At 51.0% G+C, this 26985-nt stretch overlaps 1 protein-coding gene across 1 annotated transcript in view; it reads right to left on the reverse strand.

The window, feature by feature from the left end:
* Positions 1–26531, reverse strand: part of HIP1 (huntingtin interacting protein 1) — a 374725-nt gene extending 348194 nt beyond the window's left edge. The window contains exon 1 of the mRNA XM_086954710.1: positions 25715–26531. Within this exon, the coding sequence (XP_086810836.1) occupies positions 25715–25732 (18 nt within the window). The 5' untranslated portion in view covers positions 25733–26531. The remainder of the gene's footprint in view (positions 1–25714) is intronic.
* Between the last annotated feature and the right edge of the window lie 454 nt (positions 26532–26985).

Consider the following 26985-nt stretch of genomic DNA (forward strand, 5'->3'; position numbering starts at 1 on the left):
GAATAAAATATTGAACTCAATATTCAATAGCCATATTCTACCTTCCACAAAGCACAAAAAACAGGAGGCAATAAAGCTTGTTTTTACAGCCTGTAATATTTTGTATTGAGTACAAAAATGAAGCAAAAAATACTTTTATACAAGTATGGATCTATTTTACATTTAAAAAACTGGCCTAGTGAGGCACTGCAACTGCTGGTTATCAAAATTTACTTACACATAGTCGTAAAGTCCTTGAACAAGAAGTGAAAAGTTTATCGAAAGGCCACTTAATTTTTGGTTGTGCGAGCAGATGTCATACTGCAAAGATGCATGTCCTGCACATGCACGAAAATGCAGAATTTCATGTGCATGGAATCCTTCCATGTTGGCGAGTCATTTGCACACAGTTGTTCTAGCATATTATGTGATTTCCCCTTCTAGTTAAAGACACCACACCCCTAACAGTGAAGAAAATATTTGGAAGGAGGAAACATTTTTAACGAGATGGCAAACTTTGCCTCCATGTTCCCTTGCAATTCCAAGCTGTGTCCAGGCCCGGACTGGCCGTTGCGGGCACCGGGCAATCCCCTGGTGCGCCGCAAGGGTGGGGGCCGTTTTTGGGCCCCTGGGGGCCGTTTTTGTTACAGGGCCGTTTTTGCAGTTTTGCAGTTTCTGCAGTTTTGCCAGGGCCGGTTTTAGTTCCCAGTCCGGCCCTGGCTGTGTCAAGGCACTGTGGGCCAGATGTAGGTAATTTTTATTTTCCGACCTCTTAAATACCGAGTCATACCGACTCGGTATTTCAGAGGTCGGAAAATAAAAATACCGAGATGTAGGTAATTGCAGATGTGCAATTACCGAATCGGAAACAGTCGGTAACTGTTTCCGATGCGGTAAATACCGACCAGTTGATGCCCATGCATTCCTATGGGCTTTGAAGCCCATAGGAATGAACGGGCATTTACCGGTCGGTATTTACCACATCGGTAAATACCGATAGCCACAAGGGTGCAGGGGGTGTCACTTTGACACCCTCTGGCACCCCCAAAAGAGGCTCGGGTGCCATGTGGCAGGCATACCTGCCCTAAGGGCAGGTCTGCCTGTCATATGGCATAGGTGTGCATGCACACATGTGCATGCACACCTGAAACGGTATTTTACCATCAAGTATTATTTGATGGTAAAATACCGATTTTGTACTGCTTGTGGGACTCAGAAGAGTCCCACCTACATACCAATTTACCGGTATCCATGATGTTACCGACTCGGTATTTTACATACTCGGTAAATTTACCTATCGGTAAATTTACCGAGTCTGTAAATTACAGGGACCTACATGTCAAATTGCTTTTACCGGGTGGTAACGGCCGAATTCGGCCGTTACCACCCGGTAAAAGCCTACCTACATCTGGCCCTGTATGCCTCTGAGAACTGGACTAGTTTGCAGTCTTGGAGGGAGAATGCTGGCTGTCTGCTTCTCAGTGTATATTCTACAGCCCAACCTCACTCATTTTGGAACTCTGGTTATCAGAAAGATGAGCTGCTGGTGCGGTCAACCCTGAGCTCCAGTAAGCGAAGACCCTCTCACCTTCCAGGTGCTCAACTTGCCCAAAAATCTTGTCTTGTGGCACAACTCGGTGGAGAGGTGACAAGTCCACACAAATGTGACTTTCATCACTAAATGCAAACCAGCAGGAGCCAGAATGACTGCGGCTACCTGGGCAACAGGTTGTTCTTAATTTGTACATAGACGAACTAGGGCTGTTGGTACACTTGCTTCTTCTAAGTCTCTCCAAAGCATATCAGAATACAATCCACACTTAGCATCCTGGGAATGGACAATTAATCGAACCTCAAGCACTCCTGGACCAACTGATGCAGGGAGAGTCTTGCAGCACAACTCCACCCACCCTTGTTACCCTGCCTCCATGTAGCAAGCTCCATCTCACCTCACCACACTAAACTAAGAGGGAAGATGCAAGTATGCCAATGGCATTAATCAATATGTACACCACTGACCGGACAATAACCTCCATATATATGGCTGTAGATGACCTCCTGAGTACAGGGGGGAAAAGAATCTCTCTGGTCTTGTACCCGAGGCTCTAGCATAACTCAAAACAACCAAAGTCAATAGCAAAGTGAACAAACAAAAAATAGTCATTATTTAAGTAATTATATGTGCATGTCTATCTCCGGACCTGCGTACTACCTCAATGCCGCACAGCACACTTGGACTTTCAAACCAATATGTATACTACTGCTCTATTATATGACTCTTGCACTAAACTGTTGTAAAGCGCTCCGATACCCCTGGGTCCAGCCAGAGCTATATAAAACTCCTTAATAAAAAATAAATAAAAGTATGTATCTATGTATGCATATATATATTTGGTATATCTAAAGCACAAACCTAACCAAAAGGCAGCGGAGAATGGGGAATAAAGGAAACAAGCATTGGCTAGGCTGACAAATCTGGGTTGAACATGCTAACCCATGAAGCATTAGCACATTAGAGCAAGTCACAGAGGAGGTAGCCATCGGGAGTGGACAGACAGTGCTGTATCTGTAAAGTAATCTCTCTTGCTGTTCAATGCATGCAATGGAATGAAGGCAGAAGAACACACTCAAGCGGTCAATAGCAGTAGATGAGAAATGAATACTCCACTGGGCTTAGCCAAGATGCAAATGACAACTTTTAGAACCAAAGGCTGAAAGAGGATGGTCGAAGAAAGCCACTGGATGAAATGGGCAGACACAAAACCTATTCTATGTATATTGTTAGCAACAGGTCGACTTGACAGCTACAGTGTCAAAACCCATACCTAACAAGCATTGGCAATGCCACTGGTCTGGCTTTAAAAGAATGTAGTATGGTAATGTGAACCATTATAAGTAGACCGCATGGGAATGGATATATATCTGTGAAAGCAAAGAACTGTCGAATAGTATTGGTGTAGGTTAAAAGGTCAGGTGACAGTTGCACTGTCAAGCTAGACCTAAAAGTCCATGTAATTTAATGGTGCCCGCCTCCCGTTTGTACTCATGCCAAAGAAAAACACCATAAATTATCTAGTTATCTTAGACACTTTAATAACATTACAATGTCATGTATGTGCCCCTGAAAGTTACAGCTCAGGCAGCTGGATAAATAAACAAAATGATAACAGCTGTGTGGAGGGCGAATGCTTATTGTGGAAGCACACATCTTTTTCACAATTACAATATGTACACCTGGCTCACAACATGTGGGCGGAGCCATAGCACCTCTCGTGGTGATTTTAACATAATTGTCTGACGGCAGCTGTGCTGTCAAGCCAGACCATAAAACTACCAAAATTAAAAGATTTTGCATCACTTGAGCATCGCCAGATGTTAAGTCCCTCACCTCAGGCCTCCTGATCAAACAGGTTAAGAATGAAACTAAAAGGTTCGCCTGAAAGCTGGAAGTATGCCACACCAGAAAGAGAAGTAAGATCAGTGGGTTGAAGCCTACTCACACTATAAACCGGTCACACCTCATATCACCCTTGGAAAGGAGAAGTGAAGGCTCAAGTCTTTACACTAATTACAACAAAACTCCCTATCTCACCACAGCACACCAGAGAAAATAAAGAAGAAAGCAGTTCTAGCTCAAACAACACTTCTCCAGCATAACACCATCCTATCGCACAACAATAGCAGGAAAGAGGGGCGCGCACTGAAGCAGTTTGCCAGTAAAACTCCACCCTTTCTCACCACACTGGACCAGGGAGAGAAAACAAAACATGAATGCAATCGGAGTCGTAACAATAGCACGACTCCACTCAAAAACACCCAGGACAACAGGAAGAAGAGAGAAGCTTGCTGAGCTAACTCAGACAACACACCTCCAGTATACCTCACTACAGAACAGAGAGAGAAGTGATGACTACCTCCACCCCTAGAAGCATATCAGAGCTCCATATAGCCTCTAAGGCCTGTAAGCATCACTGAGACAGCACATCTCCAGCAACCCTCACCACACTCCACCTGAGAAAGCAGCAAGTGCCACAGCCAGACCCCTCCTCACAATACAACTACACCCTACATCACCACACAAGGATGTAGTGATGATTGCGGCCCGAACACTGCTTACAAAAGAACTACCTACACATTATTCTAACCTCCTGTGAAGAAAGGATGGGAGGCCTAACTTAAAGGACAACAAACTGGCAAAATACTAACTCATCACACCATACCTGGGAAAGAATGGGAAGGGCTGCCATTATTAGCAAAATAACTTCAGTCCTGTGCACCACATGCAGAGGACCACCACCTGCAATGCAACAACCGAAACCCATCCTGAGATAAGAAAGGCGCGTTTACCACTCAGGGGTGGCTGGCTCGGCTCGCAGGTTGGGGGGGGGGGTCGGGTGGGGGGTAGGAGGGAGGATGCAGGCTGCATTGTAAATAAGTCAAAATAATAACACTTACCTTGCCACCGCCAGGACCCGCTTCCTCTCTACTGCTCACCTGTGTCCAACTCTAGGTCGGAACAGGAAGCAGGCAACCAGGCTCCCACCCCTAAGTTAATCACAACGCTGCAATGTAGTGTTGTGATTGGTCTGAGCGCCGTGTCGGGCTGGAGGAGTCGGCATGTTCTCCATGCAGGCTGTAATGCAGCCTGCATCAAGAATGGGGAAAGTGCACATGACTGTTTTGGGCGGCCGACAGGGCCGGCCAAACAGTCATTGCGCACAGGAGTGTTCTACCACTCCTTCCCTGCAGCTCCGCCCCGCCCCCTCACGCACTGCTGCAGCGGGAGGACAAAATCAAATGATAATAGCATACTGTTATTATAATTTTATTTATTTCTTTTGCTGCTTTCTGGCAGTGGGGCAACGCTACTCCTCCTTAGAGGAGGAGCTGCAACTGAGCTGCCAGGCAGTCTTGGGCTAAGAGCAAGACCAGCATCCAACCCCACGCCATACAAGCAGTCAAAGCACAACTCTCTAGTGCGGTGATAATCAAAGTACTGCTCTACTGACCTTTACATGCGGCCCCCAGTGAACAGCAGCATGAACTGATGTTCAGTTGTTGAGCACTAATATTTAGGAACATTTTTTTTAAATAAACGGGCAAGCATTTATTAACCTGAAAATAAAAGCTTGCCCGTTTATTTAACATGTTTGTAAACCTGCTTACTCAATCCCTGACCCACCCAGACCCCCTACCGCCACCCTGCTGGCATCAGTGCGACCCTCGGTCACACTAAAGACCGTACTTTGTGGCCCCTGGGCCAATGTTTGTGAGTACCAATGCTCTAGTGGGTAAAACATTTTTATCTATTCTATTTTTTCCTGCGGTTTACCAGTTTGTGATATTAAATTAGACCCATCATTTTGCAAAGATTAGTCTGATTATGCTCTGACAAAGTGTAGTCCTCAAAAGTACAGGCCATATGATCTGAATCTTGTTCTAATTCATCATCACCTTTAAAAAAATCTATGGAATCTTGTACTCTGGCTCAGTTTTTATTTATTACATCCTGCTCGTTCAGCTGGCATGGTTTAGATGGTATCTTTTCCAAGAAAACTGTGGCTTTTGCCAGGGACTATTGCAGAATGCTGTGGGCCCCTCCCCATCAGCTTGAAATACCCGAGCCTTCGCTCTACCTGTGGGACGCCTTGCTGGAAATCCTTGGAGTGTGCCGGGCTGAGCGTGCAGAGATCCATATTACTTACTTACTTACTGCCAACTTCTCGCGGAACCCGCTTCGCGGGTCCCGCATCGCTGGGATCGCCTGTTTGTCTGCCCCAGGACTTGCCTGTTTGCTGAGAGGTGGGTCGTAGGAGCTGCAGGGCTGCGAGCAGAGTGCGGGGGCTGGGACTACCTATCCCAGAAGCGCCTGCCGCCCAGATCAACAGCACCTGGGCTGCTCTCCCTGCGGGCCCCTCCCCATCAGCTTGAAATACCCGAGCCTTCGCTCTACCTGTGGGACGCCTTGCTGGAAATCCTTGGAGTGTGCCGGGCTGAGCGTGCAGAGATCCATATTACTTACTTACTGCCAACTTCTCGCGGAACCCGCTTCGCGGGTCCCGCATCGCTGGGATCGCCTGTTTGTTGCCCCAGGACTTGCCTGTTTGCTGAGAGGTGGGTCGTAGGAGCTGCAGGGCTGCGAGCAGAGTGCGGGGGCTGGGACTACCTATCCCAGAAGCGCCTGCCGCCCAGATCAACAGCACCTGGGCTGCTCTCCCTGCGGGCCCCTCCCCATCAGCTTGAAATACCCGAGCCTTCGCTCTACCTGTGGGACGCCTTGCTGGAAATCCTTGGAGTGTGCCGGGCTGAGCGTGCAGAGATCCATATTACTTACTTACTGCCAACTTCTCGCGGAACCCGCTTCGCGGGTCCCGCATCGCTGGGATCGCCTGTTTGTTGCCCCAGGACTTGCCTGTTTGCTGAGAGGTGGGTCGTAGGAGCTGCAGGGCTGCGAGCAGAGTGCGGGGGCTGGGACTACCTATCCCAGAAGCGCCTGCCGCCCAGATCAACAGCACCTGGGCTGCTCTCCCTGCGGGCCCCTCCCCATCAGCTTGAAATACCCGAGCCTTCGCTCTACCTGTGGGACGCCTTGCTGGAAATCCTTGGAGTGTGCCGGGCTGAGCGTGCAGAGATCCATATTACTTACTTACTGCCAACTTCTCGCGGAACCCGCTTCGCGGGTCCCGCATCGCTGGGATCGCCTGTTTGTTGCCCCAGGACTTGCCTGTTTGCTGAGAGGTGGGTCGTAGGAGCTGCAGGGCTGCGAGCAGAGTGCGGGGGCTGGGACTACCTATCCCAGAAGCGCCTGCCGCCCAGATCAACAGCACCTGGGCTGCTCTCCCTGCGGGCCCCTCCCCTTTACCACAGACCTACAAATTGACTAGACCAGCGACGCTGCGCGGGAGCGACCGGGAGAAGCCCGGGACAAGGGCGGGACCGTCTGTGGCCGTCCGGGGCCGAAGGAGGCCGGGCTGGGCCTGACCTCTTTAGTTTGCAGTCCGGAGGACATTGTTCATTTCATAATGGATATGGCAACAGAAGAAGAAACCCCGGGGAAAAAATCTAGATTACGTAATGGATCCCTGGATAATTATTTTCCCAAGAGGAGCGAGGGAGAAAAGGATTCCATCCTAGCGGAGCGTAGGGCAGAGCGGCGTCGCTCTGTTGAGAATATGAAACATAGACCCCTCACTGATAGCCTACTTGAATTAAACCGGGAAGGTGATTCGATTGGCCTAAGTGAGGATAACGTAAGTCAAGATGGAGTCCCCCTATTGTTTCGTGACTTTGTAGCCACTCCTTGTTTGCCCGTGGATAATATTATAACTGTTTCACCCACCCCTAGTGGTAGTCGTGTGGCCGACAAATCCAAATCTAGGAAGCAGAAAGTTAACATTTATCCTGTAGCTCAGATCCACCGCCCGCCCCCTAGTAAAAAAAGAAGGAAACAAAGGGTGGTATCAGGTAAAGCAAAAACATCGCACACTGATTTTGGTAAAGGGATAAAAACCCCGATTACAACCGAGACCCCCACAGTAGTAGAGCAGGAACACACTCCACAGGTAGTTGTTTCACCGGGTCATTGTCCATCATCAGTAACCATACAAGATGAGGTTCCTGATAATAACACTAGAGCCACCCCACCTATCACTTCACCAGTACTTCCTTCTTCAGTATCAGGGAATCTGGAATTTTTGTTAAGATCTCTCCTTCTACCCATTAATGAGTCAATTAAAAAGGTGGAAATTAGATTAACCATATTGGAAGCCGCCATAACTAGTATGTCTACTCATACCAAAAATAAAGGAAGTGTGGCGGTACATCCCACACCCCCTTCTACCGCACCTCAAAGTAAATCTAGAATTCCTCCCGCTCCTGCTCCGGCTAAGCAAACTCGCCAGCCGCCGGGGGGAGCTGTGCCCCCAACTCATAATACACCGCAGCCTAAACAACCTAAAGCACCAGCTACTGAGTTGGGAGCGGGCCCCTCCAACCCATCTCTAAAGGCCCCGACGAGTAACAATCAGAGTGCACACGGGGATGATGGAAAAAGCAGAATGCCTCATAAAAGGGTTCCACAAGTAGAGATTCCCCCAGAAGCCGTGCCCTACGTGGTGATCCTAACGGGGGTCCCGCAGCTAACTGAAAATAAGAAGGAGGGATTTGTCGACCTCAAAAATAAAATTATCCATTGGTTGCGGTTGCACAGGCCGATAGCACCTAACATAGATGGGGACATAGTTCATGTTAGACGGATCAATTGGCTGGGGAGTAGAACTAAAGATATTGAGGGGGACCTAGTGGTGGTCAATTTTAGAGACCCGCGGGCAGTTGATTACATCCTAAACTGGCCACCTGGGAGTGGGGAAACCTGTGTTATCCCACGGGCTTTAACATACTTTTATCCCAGGTCAAAAGTTACCAACTCTAAATATTTAAACAGACCACAATTTTATAGGCCGCCCTTTATTCCGCCCTACATTAATAATCAACCTCAGTATGGTCATCAGCTGACTAGGGTGCCTGATCTACACTCCGCCTGGTCCATGGTCTCTCATGGACATAGGCAGAACCAGGGTCCCAGTATGAACCATCTGATGCCCTTTACCCCATTGGACACTTATAATCGGTTTTCTCAGCTGTCAGGGCTGGAAGACTGCGATTGAAGTTGGGGGTAAGGGGGGGGGAAACTGATAATGAACCTCCAGGGGTGGAGGATCCTCGTCCACTCTGGGGTAGCATTGGTACTGAAGAAGTTAGTCTATCTACAGACCACATGGTGACCACCATTGACATTACTGAGGATTCTAGGCCAGCTGGGCCCGTGATGAGTATGGTTGATTGCTTTGCAACCCTAACTTCAATGGCCCAGGAGGGGGGATGCCCTTTGACTAGGGTGGTTAATGAGAGGTTGCCAAAGGTGGGTTACACTTCCACGCCTAGAGGAAGGAGGGTAATAAACCTCCTCTCTTGGAATATTGCTGGGCTAAAGAGGAAGTTAGATATTCCGGAGTGGCACATACAAATTGAGCAGTTTGATGTCTGCCTGTTTCAGGAGACATGGAGTTTTGTTCCATTACATAAATCGGGGTATACCACCCACTGTGTGCCCGCAGTAAGTAAGGGAAAGGGCAGACCATCGGGCAGGCTCATAGTCTGGATAAAAATAGATCTGAATTGGGTGGTTACAAGACATATTGTGGAGTGTATTGATATACTCCACCTCTCGGCAAAAGGAGGGGAGGATGTTGCCAGGCTTGACCTTTTTAATGTTTATGCAAGAGGGACACAGGGTGACTCCCCCTCTTTGACCCTAACATCCCTGGATTTGGCCTTAGCCAATTGCCCCTGCTCAGCTAAAATTCTGGTGGGGGGTGATTTTAATTGTACATTTGAACCCCTTCTCGGAGACGACCCTTTAGGAATCGAAGAGGAGGATTCAAAATGGTCTATTCCAACTCTTTCCCTGCCCCCTGTTGGGAAGTGGTCGCCTAGGGCCATACAAATTAATGCACTGACAAGGGACCATAAACTAAGAGCCCTCAATGGTAGGACTATATCTGACCAGTCAGGGGCATGGACCTTTAACAGACTTTCGGGTCCGTCCCGAATCGATTACATCCTAATGGATGTTGGATTCTGGCCAGACCTGATTGATATGGAGGTCGTCCCAAGCCAGGATAGTGACCACAATCCCCTGTGTTGCAAGTTCCATTGGGGTGTTCTGAATGACAGGTGTGCGATGGTCACCCTAAAAACAACTAAAGAAGTTATCCCATTTAATAACAACCGTAGACTGAAATGGGATAAGGCTAAGCTTAATGAGGGCGATATAGGAAGCATCAAAGTAATGGTTGAGGGTTTGTCTTCCACCTTAGAAATATGGGCTGGTGAAAATCGGACCGTTAGTCCCCAATACCCCTCCCTTGACTCTGCCTATAAATCCACAATAGACCAAGTTGGTAAATTTTTTATCTCGAAGGGGAAAAGTAATAGGGCTCCTGCTATACCCTCTACTCTTAGCAAAGTATGGTATAATGAACTTTGTAAAAGTAAAAGGAAAAAATTGACAGAAGCTCTACTTTCAGGGGACCCTCCACTGGTTAGAGCGGCCAGGAAGGATTACCTGAAAGAACTATCATTGGCCAAACGGGAGTGGGAGGAACAGCATTGGCAGGACCTTTCCAATGCAGTGAGTGGCAGGAACCCAAACCTCTTTTGGGAACTGGTTAATAGAACAAGGCAGAGAAAATCGCAACCATTGTCTGATCATATAACTTGCCAGCAATGGTTTACACACTTCTCATCCCTATATGGAGACTCGGAAGAAACAACTAGTCCTGGGGTGAATAGCCTGGGTGAAGGGGTCCCCGTGGATGATACCGAGCTTTTGTTTTCAACGGGAGAAGTAGTATTGGCGATTAGACACCTAACCCCAAAAAAAGCTGCTGGGCAGGATGGGATCCCTGGGGATCTATTGTTGGCGGAGCCGGAGGCCTGGGCTAAACTAATCGCGATTATAATGAACCTGATCACGAGGGGACACCAGGTTCCAGACTCCTGGAAAGGGGCTGAGGTAGTTACTGTGTACAAGAAGGGGGCTAGAGATGACCCTGCAAACTACAGACCCATCAGTCTGATAGACATAATCCAGAAAGTGGTCGGCAGGGTCATCATTTCGAGAGTAGGCGACTGGATAGAGGAGGCTAGTATCCTCTCCCATTTACAAGCGGGGTTCAGAAGGAAGGTAGGTACGATGGACCAGGTCTTTCGTCTCTTTGCCATCTATTGGAAGGCGGTTACTATCATGAAGGGCAGTTTGTATATGGCCTTCATTGATCTTAAAACCGCATTCGACCTGGTCCCTCGTACAAAACTTTGGGGAATTCTAGGAGAGATGGGTATCCCCAGTGGTCTTCTGAGCCTAATCGTAAAGCTGCACGAGGGGAACTATGCGAGGGTTAGATGGGGATCCCAGGGTCAACTTACAGACAGGATCCCTGTGCGAAGAGGAGTGCGTCAGGGTTGTGTTATGGCTCCGACTCTCTTCTCCCTATTCGTAAACGGAGTGGTGGACCATCTGATGGGGGAGGAGTCGGATGCCCCATCCCTGGCGGGGGAGAGAATCCCCACACTTCTCTTCGCTGACGACACCCTGTTAATTTCTAAATCCCCGGTGGGCTTGCAAAAACTCTTGAATCGGTTTAGCTCCTTCTGCACCAACCGAGGCTTAACTATCAATACATCGAAAACCAAATTGATGGGTTTTGCACCCTCAAGAAGATTTAGAAATAATTTTGTGCTTAATAACGCCCCCCTTGAGCTGGTCGAGTCTTTTGACTATCTTGGTGTCCGAATTAACAGTCACATGACCTGGAAGGATCATTTGTCTAAAATGCTATTAAACCATCATAGAGTATCCGGGGTGACGCTGAAGGAGATCCGGGAGTCAACCAGCAAACCGGTCTCCCCAGCTATGACCATCTACGAGGGCCAGATCCTTCCCGCAGCACTCTATGGCTCTGAACTGTGGGGGTTTGAAGGGGTTTCTGACTTGATGAGAGCGGAAAACAACTTTTTTAGGAAAGTGGTAGCTCTCCCGACTTCCACCCCAATGATCCCTCTAAGACTAGATCTGGGCAGAAAAACAGTAAAGGACTTGGTGAGGCTTCGCCCGTTGTTATTCTGGTCCCGACTAAGAAGAACTGAGGAGCTCGCAAAGTATGCAGAAGGGCTGGATGAACTGCTACTATTGGATACCTGTAAAAAAATAAGATGGTTAAATAAACTGAAAGAATTGGTTTTCAGCTTGGGTCTTAGAGAGGCATGGGAGTTGCAGTCACCACCACCGAAAGATGTTATAAAAAAACTGTACTGGGACTGGGTACAGAATAACACTATGAGGTCTATGAATTTGGGCTCACTCACTGACCAGTTTTTGTCTATTAAGTGTGTGCGTAAATTGGAACCCTTCCTAGACTTAATAACCAAACCATTGGACCGAGCGCTGTACCTAAAATTGCGATATGGGACGCTCCCGGTGCATGAGTTTACGGTGAGATGGCTGAATACAGATGCCTGCTCGCGTGTTTGCCCGGGCTGTGCGGCCCCTAAGGAATCGGTGGCTCACTTGTTCTTTGCCTGCCCAGCTTACAAAGGGGCACGGAAATTCTGGTTGAAACCCGTCTGCAGGGAATTGGGGCTGAGGTGCCATAGTCAGGCACTACGCGTCCTTTCTACAGAGTCCTCATCTGCCAGTATGATCTGTGGGGTGGCTAAGTTTTTAGGAAGTGCGTGGATGACACGTTCCCGGTTACTGAAACTACAAATTGGAGGTCCCACTAGCTGAGGACGATTTTACTGTCAGTAAATTGATGAATGATGTGTCCATGCTTTTACTGTATTTTATAATCTTTTATTGGGATTGAAATGTTTATGTATTTGTATTCTTTTATGGTGAAAAATTGCCGAATAAAGATATTCAAACGGAACACTTTTTAATCCATCTTAACTCAAGTCTGCAACTGAATGCAGAAATCTCAAGCCAGTTTTCTCTCATGTTCGGTGAAGAACCTCCCCGAACGGACCCGGGCTCCTCAGCACATAAAAAGGACACACTAAGGGATAGTTCTAGACTGGATATTTTCAAGACAGAACTAGATGCGCCCACTCGCCCAAGAGGTTTACTGCTGAAGCCATCAAAAAACCTACACAAGAGCAGCCCCCTTCAAACCTGAAATTATACAACCGACTCAATTGTTCAAACCAAAGTTGACAGCTCGCTCGAATATATACTGCAAAAAACAATCTCTTACCATACAATATTTTGAACTAGAAAAATGAAGAGCAAGTCTGCAGCAGAGACCGGTGGATCTCAATAAAAAGCTCTCTTTGAGTTCTAGATCCTGAGGAGAACCCTATCAAATTATATTTGGGTTTGAAACGTGTTGACCACAATATGACCATACAAGTGTGTGAAAAGACACTATCAGGCTAAAGCCTTCTCTCATTAAAAAAAATGTTTTGAATTATTGTTGAAGTTTGTTGGGTACCCTGAATAGTACACTGTCTGGTCACTGCCCATAACAAGGTTGTTTAACAAACTTCCGTTTAAAAAGCCTCAATCTATTTGGGCTCCATCTTTCTTTTTGTTTCATTTTTTATTTTTTCAATTTTTCAATGTGCTCACTCTTTTTGAAGCACTGAACTTAAGCTTTTTACAATTGAAATGTTGAAAATTGTAGTCTACGTCATGTTTGATGTTGTCCTATGAGTATGATTTTAAAATATACGTTATATATGTAAAATGTGTCAAATTTTGTGTGGTCTGTTTAAAAAGTTGTCTGCCATGATGTTTTTTGTATAAACCATTGAAACCTTCAAACAATTGAGTTTCTACTCGAAATCAAGATTCAAAGAAATGAAATAAAAAACAAACATTTCTCGTCGGTCACATTGAGTGTCACGAGTGATCTTATGGAGTGATGAAAGATTCAATATCAGTACTGGCATGTGTGTTGTTTTGAGCTTCATATTATTGGCCTAGCCTTACTGATTAAGGGCCAAAACCCTCTCTAGTTAATCGAAATCTGAGCATAAACGCATCCTTTTTCCCCTGGAGTGCACCTCCAAATTTCTAAAAAGTATTCAGGCGGCTTCCTACCTAACAATAATACATTCTAGTTGGCCTAGAGAATGATATGCATAAAGGCTAGTTTCCACTATGTAGGAAAAAGTCACTGAAGGGTTGGACAGCCAAACATCTGGTGGGACTTGATGGAGAGCTAACAAGGTTTTAGTACTGGGCATTGACCAAGCATAACACGCTGGATAGGCACAACAAGGTACTGACAGTCCCAGTGGTTATCCTGCACCTAGATACCTTTCCAAGTGACCAAATGTTTCTCACAGGAGGTTGTGCAATTGATGGAGTATTATTGCAAAGGATTATTTAGATTGTGTTTTCAATAGTGGCAACATTTAGATCAGGGAGGAAGATGCTGCTGGTCAAGCCAAAACTGTAGTCAAACAGAGACCCTAAGGGGGAAGTTGGCGGCTTCAAATATTTGTGTCCCTATCATCAGAACCTTGTAAAACTCCATACACTGCCTGCATTCCTGCCTGCAAACAAGAGGCGGGGGAAAGAGGCAGGGCCGATGATGGGTCTCCGCGGTGCTACCTTCATAATATTCCTTTCTCAAATGCCCCCACAGTCACCAGGTTCTTACACACCTATAGTGCTCCCCTTCCTCTAGCCACAGCACATGCCAGTATAAACACAAAGACCTCTGAGTGAATCGAATTTAGGCTCCATTGCAAGATGGGCTCTCCTTACTGTCCTCTTTATGGGGAAGACGTCGAAAGCAATGAAGTATAGAAAAGGTGCATAGGCCTGGTTTATACATGAATTATCCATATGAACTTGTGTTAGGCCTGAGGGAGCTCCAGGATGTCCGTGGCAGTACAGCCACCCCTTAGGAATGATAAAGTAGCCAGAAGCACCCAAGTTCAAGACAGGCCATTTGACATACCTCGTTACTTATGTCCTTCCACTGCTCACTTTTGAAACACCATTTCTTTTCTTTTTGGTTATGCACTCCACAAGAGCGCATGCGTTTCCCTGGTATGCTGCTCTACACCGTGCTGTGTTGCTCTCTTTCACCGGTGTGCTTCTCCCCAGCCCTTTCCCAGTTGTGCTCGCCCTCATGTGCTTCTCCGACAGATCCATGTTCCTCTCTCTAATCCATGTGCTTCTCTTTCCACTCCACAATCCATTTTCCAGTCCACATTACTTTCCCTCACCCTCTGTATTGCTCCTCCCAACTGTAGCTTTTTTTTTGTTGCCTCCCTCTAGTCAGCCCCCCTCCCCTAAAAATCTAAATGTGTCAAAAAAGAAATTTAAAAACAAAATTAAAAACGCTTTCACACTACCTTCATTGGGTTTTTTTTTTTAATTACAGATCGAGTTTGGATCCGCACATTATAAGAAAATAAGCACCCAGCGGCATTTTGTAGGCACAAGCCTACAAAATTAGGGGGGCGGATGCTTCATAGTGCCTTTTTGTTTGCTCTACAGCCATGCAGCACAGCATCGGGGATTTTGTGCAGCGCTGTTAATAACATGAAGGCAAAGCCAATAATAGGTCCCAAAGTTGAGACCTGCTGCCTTCGACAATGCTTGTTTTTGAATGCCCTTGGCACCTCCAGTAATCTCTCTGTACAAGCTGTAAATTCTTATCTGAGTCCAGGAAGTGAGTGCCAGATCAGAGCACTACAAAGCAAGATAGAGCAAACTATTCTTTGAGAGGTTCAACACTGCTTACGGCCGCCTTATGGAAGTATGATCCTTCATTCTGGAAATGCCGCCTTCGAAGCACTAGCAGTTTGTACACATTGGAAAACTGAGACGCAGCCTAGAATCTCCAGCTTCGACTCTACTGAGGAATAGGACCCCGCCAAGTGACGAACACTACACTGTTCGATAGCACCTTCACCTGCTCACAGCCTGCCCAGCAGCCTGGCACCCTGAGGTGGCTGGAAAATGACATCCAGGAACTATACAAGACATACAAATAATTCAACAACATTTTCTGCCAAGGTTTACATGTGCTGCTTCTCACTTCACTTGCAGAGAAAGAATGAAAATAAATTACCAGTTGCATAACCCAGCTAAGATGACGGTAGCCTGCAGTCATAACCCACCACAGACGAGAATAGCCAGCATTCACCCCCCTCCCTAACTGGTGGAAGTCTGTAGTCACAACTCACGTCAGTTGAAATAACCTATCAGTCACACGCCACTTCAGCTTAAAGAAGCCAGCAGTCACAAACCATGGGGATGCTTGTTGGTCTAACATACCTCAGATGATCGAAACCAGCTGTCATATATCATCCCAGCTTGCTGTACCCAGAAGCCATAACCAAACAAAGCCGATAAAAGTCAGCAGCCATAACCCACCATAATTGAGAGAACCCATCAAGCATACTCCAAACCCAGGTTAAACAAGTCAGCAGCCACACCCCAACCAAGCTGATAGAAGCCAGGAACCATAACCCACCATAATCGAGAGAACCAATCAATCATAGCCTAAACACAGCTTAAACAAGCTAGCAGCCACACCCCAACCAAGCTGCACTCATAACCCACCCAAGCAGGGAGTACCCATCAATTATACCCTACCCCAGCTTAAAGAAGCCAGCAGCCATATGCCATAGGCGATGCTTGTAGTTCTAGGATACCTCAGATGATAGAAACCATCATCATAACCCACCATAGCTGAGAGAAGCCAGCAGTCCTAACCCAACCACAGAAAAACCATCAGTCATATCCCACCATAGCGTAAATAATGCGGGAGCCATACCCTAAACAAGCTGATAGAAGCCTGCAGACATAACACAAACTAAGTGACAGACAGCATCCGTCATCACACACCACTGCTGAGAGAAGGCAGGGGGTACAGCCTGCTGGCCCTCAAGATATATGCCTGCATTCCTAATCTACGTCAGATGATGGCAAAAGTAGTCTTCCCACACTCCAGCTGAGAGAAACCAACAGTCATAACCAACCCAAGCAGGGAGAACCCATCAATACTACCCCACCCCAGCTTAAAGAAGAAAGCAGTCATAAAACACCTTATCTGATAGAAGCCAGCATTCGCAGCACACCTCTGTGAACCCCCAGTAGTCGCACTACGCCACACGGATGTAAACCAGTCACAACTCGGCGTACCTGAAAGACGCCAGTGGTCTCAACCTCATCCCACCAGAAGACAGGAGTCTCAACCCCATTCCACCAGAGGACAGCGGTCTCAACCCATCCCACCAGAGGACAGTAGTTTTAACCCCTCCCACCAGAGGACAGCAGTCTCAACCCATCCCACCAGAGGACAGCAGTTTCAACCCATCCCACCAGAGCACAGCAGTCTCAACCAAGCACACCAGAGGACAGCAGTCTCAACCATCCCACCAGAGGACAGCAGTTTCAACCCCTCCCACCAGAGGACAGCAGTCTCAACCCAGCCTACCAGAGGACAGCAGTCTCAACCCTGCCTACCAGAGGTCAGCAGTCTCAGCCCATCCCACTAGAGGACAGCAGTCTCAACCCATCCCACCAGAGGAAAGCAGTCTCATCCCACCAACTCCAGTATAGCAACGAGGCTTGCAGTCCTAACCCAGACTACCAAGGACAAGACTGAGCCCTAAACTAGGCTCCCAGAAGAGAGAACTGCAGCGCAGAGAAGCCTGGGGCCCTAGGCCAAGCTCCCAGAGGGAGTCTTGCAATGCAGAGAAGCCTGGGATCCTAGGCTATGGTCCCAGAGGAGAGGCCTGCAGTGCAGAGAAACCTGGGGGCCTAGGCTAAGGTCCCAGAGGGAGGCTTCAATGCAGAGAAGCCTGGGACCCTAGGCTAAGGTCCCAGAGGATAGGCCTGCAGCGCAGAGAAACCTGGGGGCCTAGGCTAAGCTCCCAGAGGAGAGGCCTGCAGTGCAGAGAAGCCTGGGGCCCTAGGCCAAGCTCCCAGAGGGAGTCTTGCAATGCAGAGAAGCCTGGGATCCTAGGCTATGGTCCCAGAGGAGAGGCCTGCAGTGCAGAGAAACCCGAGGGCCTAGGCTAAGGTCCCAGAGGAGAGGCCTGCAGTGCAGAGAAGCCTGGGACCCTAGGCAAACCTCCCAGAGGGAGTCTTGCAATGCAGAGAAGCCTGGGGCCCTAGGCTATGGTCCCAGAGGAGAGGCCTGCAGTGCAGATAAACCTTGGGGCCTAGGCTAAGGTCCCAGATGAGAGGCCTGCAGTGCAGAGAAGCCTGGGGACCTAGGCTAAGCTCCCAGAAGAGATGCCTGCAGTGCAGTGAAGCCTGGGGCCCTAGGCTAAGCTCCCAGAGGGAGGCTTGCAATGCAGAGAATCCTGGCACCCTAGGCTAAGCTCCCAGAGGAGAGGCCTGCTGTGCAGAGAAACCTGGGGGCCTAGGCTAAGGTCCCAGAGGAGAGGCCTGCAGTGCAGAGAAGCCTGGGACCCTAGGCCAACCTCCCAGAGGGAGTCTTGCAATGCAGAGAAGCCTGGGATCCTAGGCTATGGTCCCAGAGGAGAGGCCTGCAGTGCAGATAAACCTTGGGGCCTAGGCTAAGGTCCCAGAGGAGAGGCCTGCAGTGCAGAGAAGCCTGGGGACCTAGGCTAAGCTCCCAGAAGAGATGCCTGCAGTGCAGTGAAGCCTGGGGCCCTAGGCCAAGCTCCCAGAGGGAGGCTTGCAATGCAGAGAATCCTGGCACCCTAGGCTTAGCTCCCAGAGGAGAGGCCTGCAGTGCAGAGAAACCTGGGGGCCTAGGCTAAGGTCCCAGAGGGAGGCTTCAATGCAGAGAAGCCTGGGACCCTAGGCTAAGGTCCCAGAGGATAGGCCTGCAGTGCAGAGAAACCTGGGGGCCTAGGCTAAGCTCCCAGAGGAGAGGCCTGCAGTGCAGAGAAGCCTGGGGCCCTAGGCCAAGCTCCCAGAGGGAGTCTTGCAATGCAGAGAAGCCTGGGATCCTAGGCTATGGTCCCAGAGGAGAGGCCTGCAGTGCAGAGAAACCCGAGGGCCTAGGCTAAGGTCCCAGAGGAGAGGCCTGCAGTGCAGAGAAGCCTGGGACCCTAGGCAAACCTCCCAGAGGGAGTCTTGCAATGCAGAGAAGCCTGGGGCCCTAGGCTATGGTCCCAGAGGAGAGGCCTGCAGTGCAGATAAACCTTGGGGCCTAGGCTAAGGTCCCAGATGAGAGGCCTGCAGTGCAGAGAAGCCTGGGGACCTAGGCTAAGCTCCCAGAAGAGATGCCTGCAGTGCAGTGAAGCCTGGGGTCCTAGGCTAAGCTCCCAGAGGGAGGCTTGCAATGCAGAGAATCCTGGCACCCTAGGCTAAGCTCCCAGAGGAGAGGCCTGCTGTGCAGAGAAACCTGGGGGCCTAGGCTAAGGTCCCAGAGGAGAGGCCTGCAGTGCAGAGAAGCCTGGGACCCTAGGCCAACCTCCCAGAGGGAGTCTTGCAATGCAGAGAAGCCTGGGATCCTAGGCTATGGTCCCAGAGGAGAGGCCTGCAGTGCAGATAAACCTTGGGGCCTAGGCTAAGGTCCCAGAGGAGAGGCCTGCAGTGCAGAGAAGCCTGGGGACCTAGGCTAAGCTCCCAGAAGAGATGCCTGCAGTGCAGTGAAGCCTGGGGCCCTAGGCCAAGCTCCCAGAGGGAGGCTTGCAATGCAGAGAATCCTGGCACCCTAGGCTTAGCTCCAAGAGGAGAGGCCTGCAGTGCAGAGAAACCTGGGGGCCTAGGCTAAGGTCCCAGAGGGAGGCTTCAATGCAGAGAAGCCTGGGACCCTAGGCTAAGGTCCCAGAGGATAGGCCTGCAGTGCAGAGAAACCTGGGGGCCTAGGCTAAGCTCCCAGAGGAGAGGCCTGCAGTGCAGAGAAGCCTGGGGCCCTAGGCCAAGCTCCCAGAGGGAGTCTTGCAATGCAGAGAAGCCTGGGATCCTAGGCTATGGTCCCAGAGGAGAGGCCTGCAGTGCAGAGAAACCCGAGGGCCTAGGCTAAGGTCCCAGAGGAGAGGCCTGCAGTGCAGAGAAGCCTGGGACCCTAGGCAAACCTCCCAGAGGGAGTCTTGCAATGCAGAGAAGCCTGGGGCCCTAGGCTATGGTCCCAGAGGAGAGGCCTGCAGTGCAGATAAACCTTGGGGCCTAGGCTAAGGTCCCAGATGAGAGGCCTGCAGTGCAGAGAAGCATGGGGACCTAGGCTAAGCTCCCAGAAGAGATGCCTGCAGTGCAGTGAAGCCTGGGGTCCTAGGCTAAGCTCCCAGAGGGAGGCTTGCAATGCAGAGAATCCTGGCACCCTAGGCTAAGCTCCCAGAGGAGAGGCCTGCTGTGCAGAGAAACCTGGGGGCCTAGGCTAAGGTCCCAGAGGAGAGGCCTGCAGTGCAGAGAAGCCTGGGACCCTAGGCCAACCTCCCAGAGGGAGTCTTGCAATGCAGAGAAGCCTGGGATCCTAGGCTATGGTCCCAGAGGAGAGGCCTGCAGTGCAGATAAACCTTGGGGCCTAGGCTAAGGTCCCAGAGGAGAGGCCTGCAGTGCAGAGAAGCCTGGGGACCTAGGCTAAGCTCCCAGAAGAGATGCCTGCAGTGCAGTGAAGCCTGGGGCCCTAGGCCAAGCTCCCAGAGGGAGGCTTGCAATGCAGAGAATCCTGGCACCCTAGGCTTAGCTCCCAGAGGAGAGGCCTGCAGTGCAGAGAAACCTGGGGGCCTAGGCTAAGGTCCCAGAGGGAGGCTTCAATGCAGAGAAGCCTGGGACCCTAGGCTAAGGTCCCAGAGGATAGGCCTGCAGTGCAGAGAAACCTGGGGGCCTAGGCTAAGCTCCCAGAGGAGAGGCCTGCAGTGCAGAGAAGCCTGGGGCCCTAGGCCAAGCTCCCAGAGGGAGTCTTGCAATGCAGAGAAGCCTGGGATCCTAGGCTATGGTCCCAGAGGAGAGGCCTGCAGTGCAGATAAACCTTGGGGCCTAGGCTAAGGTCCCAGATGAGAGGCCTGCAGTGCAGAGAAGCCTGGGGACCTAGGCTAAGCTCCCAGAAGAGATGCCTGCAGTGCAGTGAAGCCTGGGGTCCTAGGCTAAGCTCCCAGAGGGAGGCTTGCAATGCAGAGAATCCTGGGACCCTAGGCCAACCTCCCAGAGGGAGTCTTGCGATGCAGAGAAGCCTGGGATCCTGGGCTATGGTCCCAGAGGAGAGGCCTGCAGTGCAGATAAACCTTGGGGCCTATGCTAAGGTCCCAGAGGAGAGGCCTGCAGTGCAGAGAAGCCTGGGGACCTAGGCTAAGCTCCCAGAAGAGATGCCTGCAGTGCAGTGAAGCCTGGGGCCCTAGGCCAAGCTCCCAGAGGGAGGCTTGCAATGCAGAGAATCCTGGCACCCTAGGCTTAGCTCCCAGAGGAGAGGCCTGCTGTGCAGAGAAACCTGGGGGCCTAGGCTAAGGTCCCAGAGGAGAGGCCTGCAGTGCAGAGAAGCCTGGGGCCCTAGGCCAAGCTCCCAGAGGGAGTCCTGCAATGCAGAGAAGCCTGTGGCCCTAGGCTAAGCTCCCAGAGGAGAGGCCTGTAGTGCATAGAAGCCTGGGGCCCTAGCTAAGCGCCCAGAAGAGAGGCCTGCAGTGCATTGAACCCTGGGGTCCTAGGCTAAGCTCCCAGAGGGATGCTTCAATGCAGAGAATCCTGGCCCCCTAGGATAAGCTCCCAGAGGAGAGGCCTGCAGTGCATAGAAGCCTGGGGCCCTAGCAAAGCGCCCCGAAGAGAGGCCTGCAGTGCAGTAAAGCCTGGGGGTCCTAGGCTAAGCTCCCAGAGGGAGGCTTGCAATGCAGAGCAGCCTGGTGCCCTATGCTAAGCTCCCAGATGAGAGGCCTGCAGTGCAGTGAAGCCTGGGGTCCTAGGCTAAGCTCCCTGAGGAGAAGCCTGCAGTGCATAGAAGCCTGAGGCCCTTGGCTAAGCTCCCAGTGGAGAGGCCTGCAGTGCTAACACATGGCCTCCAGGAGAGGACGTCTTCAGCCTTTTCACAACATTACTCCAGAGCTCTAAAGACAGAACCTTAGAATATAAACACAGGAACTCCTGGCCACCGATCTATCCTGAACCATGAGTGCATCACTGACAGAGCTCCCGGACCACAACAATGGACTGACCAACCGCAGAGCTGATCCAACACAGCACTAATTTAGTCCGTGGCAGAGTGACCAACGACAGCACAGACTTAACCAACAGCAGAACTCTCCGGCTGTACACTAACCAGATGACACATTATCCAGGCTGAAGCACCTGGCAGAGCTCATTTGTCATAGCACTGAGCTAGCACCGTCACTAGCAGCGCTCCCTGACCACAGCATTGAGCTGGCACAGTCACTGGCAGAACTCCACGACCACAGATTTCAGCTGGCAGTCACGGGCAGTGCTCCCTTACCACAGCACTGAGCTGGCACAGTCACTGGACGAGCTCCATGACCACAGCATCGAGCTGGCACAGTCACTGGCAGAGCTCCATGACCACAGTATTAAGCTGGCACGGTCACTGGTAGAGCTCCATCACCACAGCATTGAGCTGGCACAGTCACTGGCAGAGCTCCATCACCACAGCATTGAGCTGGCACCGTCACTGGCAGAGCTCAACAGCCACAGCACTGAGCTGGCACAGTCTCTGGCAGAGCTCCATCACCACAGCATTGAGCTGGCACCATCACTGGCAAAGCTCAACAGCCACAGCACTGAGCTGGCACAGTCACTGGCAGAGCTCCATGACCACAGCATTGAGCTGGCACAGTCACTGGCAGAGATCCACGACCACAGCATTGAGCTGGCCCCGTCACTGGCAGAGGTCCCATACCAAAGCATTGAGCTGGCCCCGTCACTGGCAGAGGTCCCATACCAAAGCATTGAGCTGGCCCCGTCACTGGCAGAGGTCCCTTACCATAGCATTGAGCTGGTACAGTCACTGGCAGAGCTCGACGACCACTGCATTGAGCTGGCACTGTCACTGGCAGAGCTCCATCACCACAGCATTGAGCTGGCACCGTCACTGGCAGAGCTCCACAGCACTGAGCTGGCACAGTCATTGGCATAGCTCCACAGCACTGAGCGGGAACAGTCACTGGCAGAGCTCCCTGACCACATCATTGAGCTGGCACAGTCACTGGCAGAGATCCACGACCACAACATTGAGCTTGCATGGTCACTGGCAGAGCTCCATCACTACAGCACTGAGCTGGCACGGTCACTAGCAGAGCTCCCTGACCACAGCAATGAGCTGGCACCATCACTGGCAGAGCTCCCTTACCACAGCATTGAGCTGGCACAGTCACTGGCAGAGCTCCATCGCCACAGCATTGAGCTGGCACCGTCACTGGCAGAGCTCCACAGCACTGAGCTGGCAAAGTCACTGGCAGAGCTCCCTGACCACGGCATTGAGCTGGCACAGTCACTGGCAGAGATCCACGACCACAGCTTTGAGCTGGCCTCGTCACTGGCAGAGGTCCCATGCCACAGCACTGAGCTGCCATCGTCACTAGCAGAGCTCTCTTACCCCAGCATTGAGCTGGCACAGTCACTGACAGAGGTCCCTTACCACAGCATTGAGTTTGCAGAGTCACTGGCAGAGCTCCAAGGTCACAGCATTGAGCTGGCACAGTCACTGGCAGAGCTCCACGACCACAGCACTGGCAGAGCTCCATAACCACTGCATTGAGCTGGCACAGTCACTGGCAGAGCTCCCTTACCACAGCAATGAGCTGGCACCATCACTGGCAGAGCTCCCTTATCACAGAATTGAGCTGGCACAGTCACTGGCATAGCTCCACAACTACTGCATTGAGCTGGCACAGTCACTGGCAGAGCTCCCTTACCACAGCACTGAACTGGCACAGTCACTGGCAGAGCTTCCTTACCACAGCACTGATCTGGCACAATCACTGGAGGAGCTCCCTTACCACAGCACTTTGCTGGCACAGTCACTGGCAGAGCTCTCTTACCACAGCATTGAGCTGGCACAGTCACTGGCAGAGCTCTCTTACCACAGCATTGAGTTTGCAGAGTCACTGGCAGAGCTCCACGGCCACAGCATTGAGCTGGCACAGTCACTGGCAGAGCTCCACGACCACAGCATTGAGCTGGTACAGTCACTGGCAGAGCTCCACGGCCACAGCATTGAGCTGGCACAGTCACTGGCAGAGCTCCACGACCACAGCACTGAGCTGGCACGGTCACTGGCAGAGCTCCACGGCCACAGCATTGAGCTGGCACAGTCACTGGCAGAGCTCCACGACCACAGCATTGAGCTGGTACAGTCACTGGCAGAGCTCCACGACCACAGCATTGAGCTGGCACAGTCACTGGCAGAGCTCCACGACCACAGCACTGAGCTGGCACGGTCACTGGCATAGCTCCACAACCACTGCATTGAGCTGGCACAGTCACTGGCAGAGCTCCCTTACCACAGTACTGAGCTGGCACAGTCACTGGCAGAGCTCCATCACCCTGGAACAATGGTAGAGCTCCTTGTACACCACTGACTTTAAGCGCTGCAGGGCGCCATGAGCATGTCGCTGACTGGAACAGTGGCAGAGCTCCCGTGCAAAGATCTGACCAGACTGGTAGGACAGCTCCAGTGGCGCTGGCCTGCCCCATGGTAGAGCCCCTCGACCAAAGGACTGACACAAGGTGTAGCCTCCTGCCAGACCTCCATGACCACTGCCCTGGCCCATCACGGGATTCACTGCCAACAGCACTGCACTGATCCGTGCACAGATCTTCCCCATGATAGAAGTCGCAGACTACAGCTCTTACCCCTGGCCGCAGCAAAGAGCCTTTGGCATGTACAAACCTTGGTAATCAGCAACCCTGGCACAAGCCATCCTAAGAAAATGTCAGGGCCTCTACCCCCTTTTTCAAAAAAATAAGTGAGAGGGGGAAGCAGTCGTACCCACCCTAATGTAAAGAACCCAGCAGTCACATACATCCCCAGCTGATAGAAGCCAGCAGTCGCAACACACACTAGTTTACAGAATCTACCATACACAACCCACCCTAGCAGACACAAACCACCATTCACAACCCACCCTAGCTGCCAGATCCGCTATTCATAACCCACCCTAGCTGACACACTCCGCCATTCACAACCAACCCTAGCTGACACACTCCACCATTCACAACCTACCCTAGCTGACACACTCCACCATTCACAACCAACCCTAGCTGACACGTTCCACCATTCACAACCTACCCTAGCTGACACACTCCACCATTCACAACCAACCCTAGCTGACACACTCCACCATTCACAACCTACCCTAGCTGACACACTCCACCATTCACAACCAACCCTAGCTGACACATTCCACCATTCACAACCTACCCTAGCTGACACACTCCACCATTCACAACCCACCCTAGCTGACACATTCCACCATTCACAACCTACCCTAGCTGACACTCCACCATTCACAACCAACCCTAGCTGACACGTTCCACCATTCACAACCTACCCTAGCTGACACACTCCACCATTCACAACCCACCCTAGCTGACACATTCCACCATTCACAACCTACCCTAGCTGACACACTCCACCATTCACAACCCACCCTAGCTGACACATTCCACCATTCACAACCTACCCTAGCTGACACACTCCACCATTCACAACCCACCCTAGCTGACACACTCCGCCATTCACAACCAACCCTAGCTGACACATTCCACCATTCACAACCCACCCTAGATGACACACTCCACCATTCACAACCGACCTACCATCCATAACCCACCGTAACTGATGCAAGCCAGCAATCATACAGAAGCTAAACTCAGCACAACTGCCTGCCAATTGCACCGACACAATGCACTTCCTACAGCACTGACCCACGCGACTGCAGCCCTCCCTGATAAAATAAAATGCAGTGACATCAGGGTTGACCATCCATCACAGACTGCAGGAGCACCCTTCCTGGACGGGCCCCTCTCCCCGCCACTAAACATGATGGCTGTGCCCCCCTCTCTACTGTTACAAACCTGTTGAAACAAACGTTTGTATGTAGGCTGAGCCTCTAACTCACAGCTGGCTCATTCCTGAGTAAGTTTACAGCGGGTGGAAGCCACGCTGGAGGCTCGCACCGCTCACCACGCGCCCCTGGAAGTGGAAAGACAGACACTGCTATGCACAAGTAGCGCCCGCAGGCCGGTGCAGGCACAAAGTTGAGCGAACAGCTGCGAGCTCCTTACCATCTTGTTAATATCCATGGTGGGAAAATGCGCTGGAGTGAATCGCGGTGACTGAAGCTGCACAGATGTGCTGTCCCAGCAGAGCGGCTCCTTCTCCCCAGCAGCCGGGTCTTTATCCCATCTGTTGAGCCCAGAGGCCCCGGAGCGCGCCCCGAAGCATCAGATGCAGGACGAGGGCGCGGGACGCCTGTCCCCTCCTCGCATGGGTACCAGCAGGCGGCACCGACTCCCAGAGACACTGTGGTGTATTCAAGCGCCTCCTGCGAGGGGCTGCAGTTCTAGCCGCTCGGGCCCTCTTCTTTCCTCTGGGTGGGCCGGTCCCTATGCCATCTGTGGAGAGGGCAGACCCCTGCGACGGCCAGCAGGCTGCTCCGTGCCACCCTCAGATGCGGTGCCCCGCAGCACCGCGGCTCTCCGCTCTGCCCACCGAGCGGGACCCAGTTGGCATCTCACCCGCTAAACCGAAGGAGGCCGCCGAGGGTCCAAGGGTGGCCCCCTTGCACTGTCCCTCTTCGCTGCCTGAGAGGGACCCGCTCACACGCCCATTGTCATGAACTAGCGGATGAGCTCCGACAGATCCCGGGATGCGGAGTCTGCAGCGACCCCTCGCTCCTCAGGGCGCCACGGATGACTGGCGCCTGGAAACCGCTCCCAGCGCTGCCGAGGAGCACACGGCGTGTCTGGGCGATGAGCCGCAAGTGTCAGTCGCCTGGCTGCCCGAGCACTGTCTGAGGGAAGTGGCTAGAAAAGAGGCAGGATGGAGCCGGATTCGTGTATCCCCCCCCCCCCCTTGCCCTTCGGCTACCTTCGGAAAATTAACCCCGCCCCGGCAGGAACAGACAGAAGCAGCAGATCACTTCTCCAGGCTGCGTTATGGGATGCACGATTCTATGGGATGCCAAAGGGAGCACAGGCTATAAATGATCTGATACAACTCATCTATGCTGCCCAGCTTCACAAGAAGAGACAGAAAAACAAGATATATACAGATAATGAAATGTTAAAGAAAGGAAAATGAAATAGAGGCCTGAAGAGTAAGAGTGAAAGGAAGGAAAATACTACGTGGAAAAGACTGGAATAAGATAGTAAAATAAAGGGGGGCGGAAGAGAATGAAAAGAGGAGACGGAAAATAATGCCAAGGGAAGAAAGAAAGCCTATCCCAATGCCGGATTAAACTCTGTGGAGGCCCTTGATTAGTAGAATTTTCGCAAATGATCTCCCAAGACGTTTTTACATTTACCAAACAACAATTTTATTAAACCAATTTTAT

The sequence above is a fragment of the Lissotriton vulgaris genome, chromosome 2_1 (genome assembly GCF_964263255.1).
Source record: "Lissotriton vulgaris chromosome 2_1, aLisVul1.2, whole genome shotgun sequence".
Classification (NCBI taxonomy): Eukaryota; Metazoa; Chordata; class Amphibia; order Caudata; family Salamandridae; genus Lissotriton; species Lissotriton vulgaris.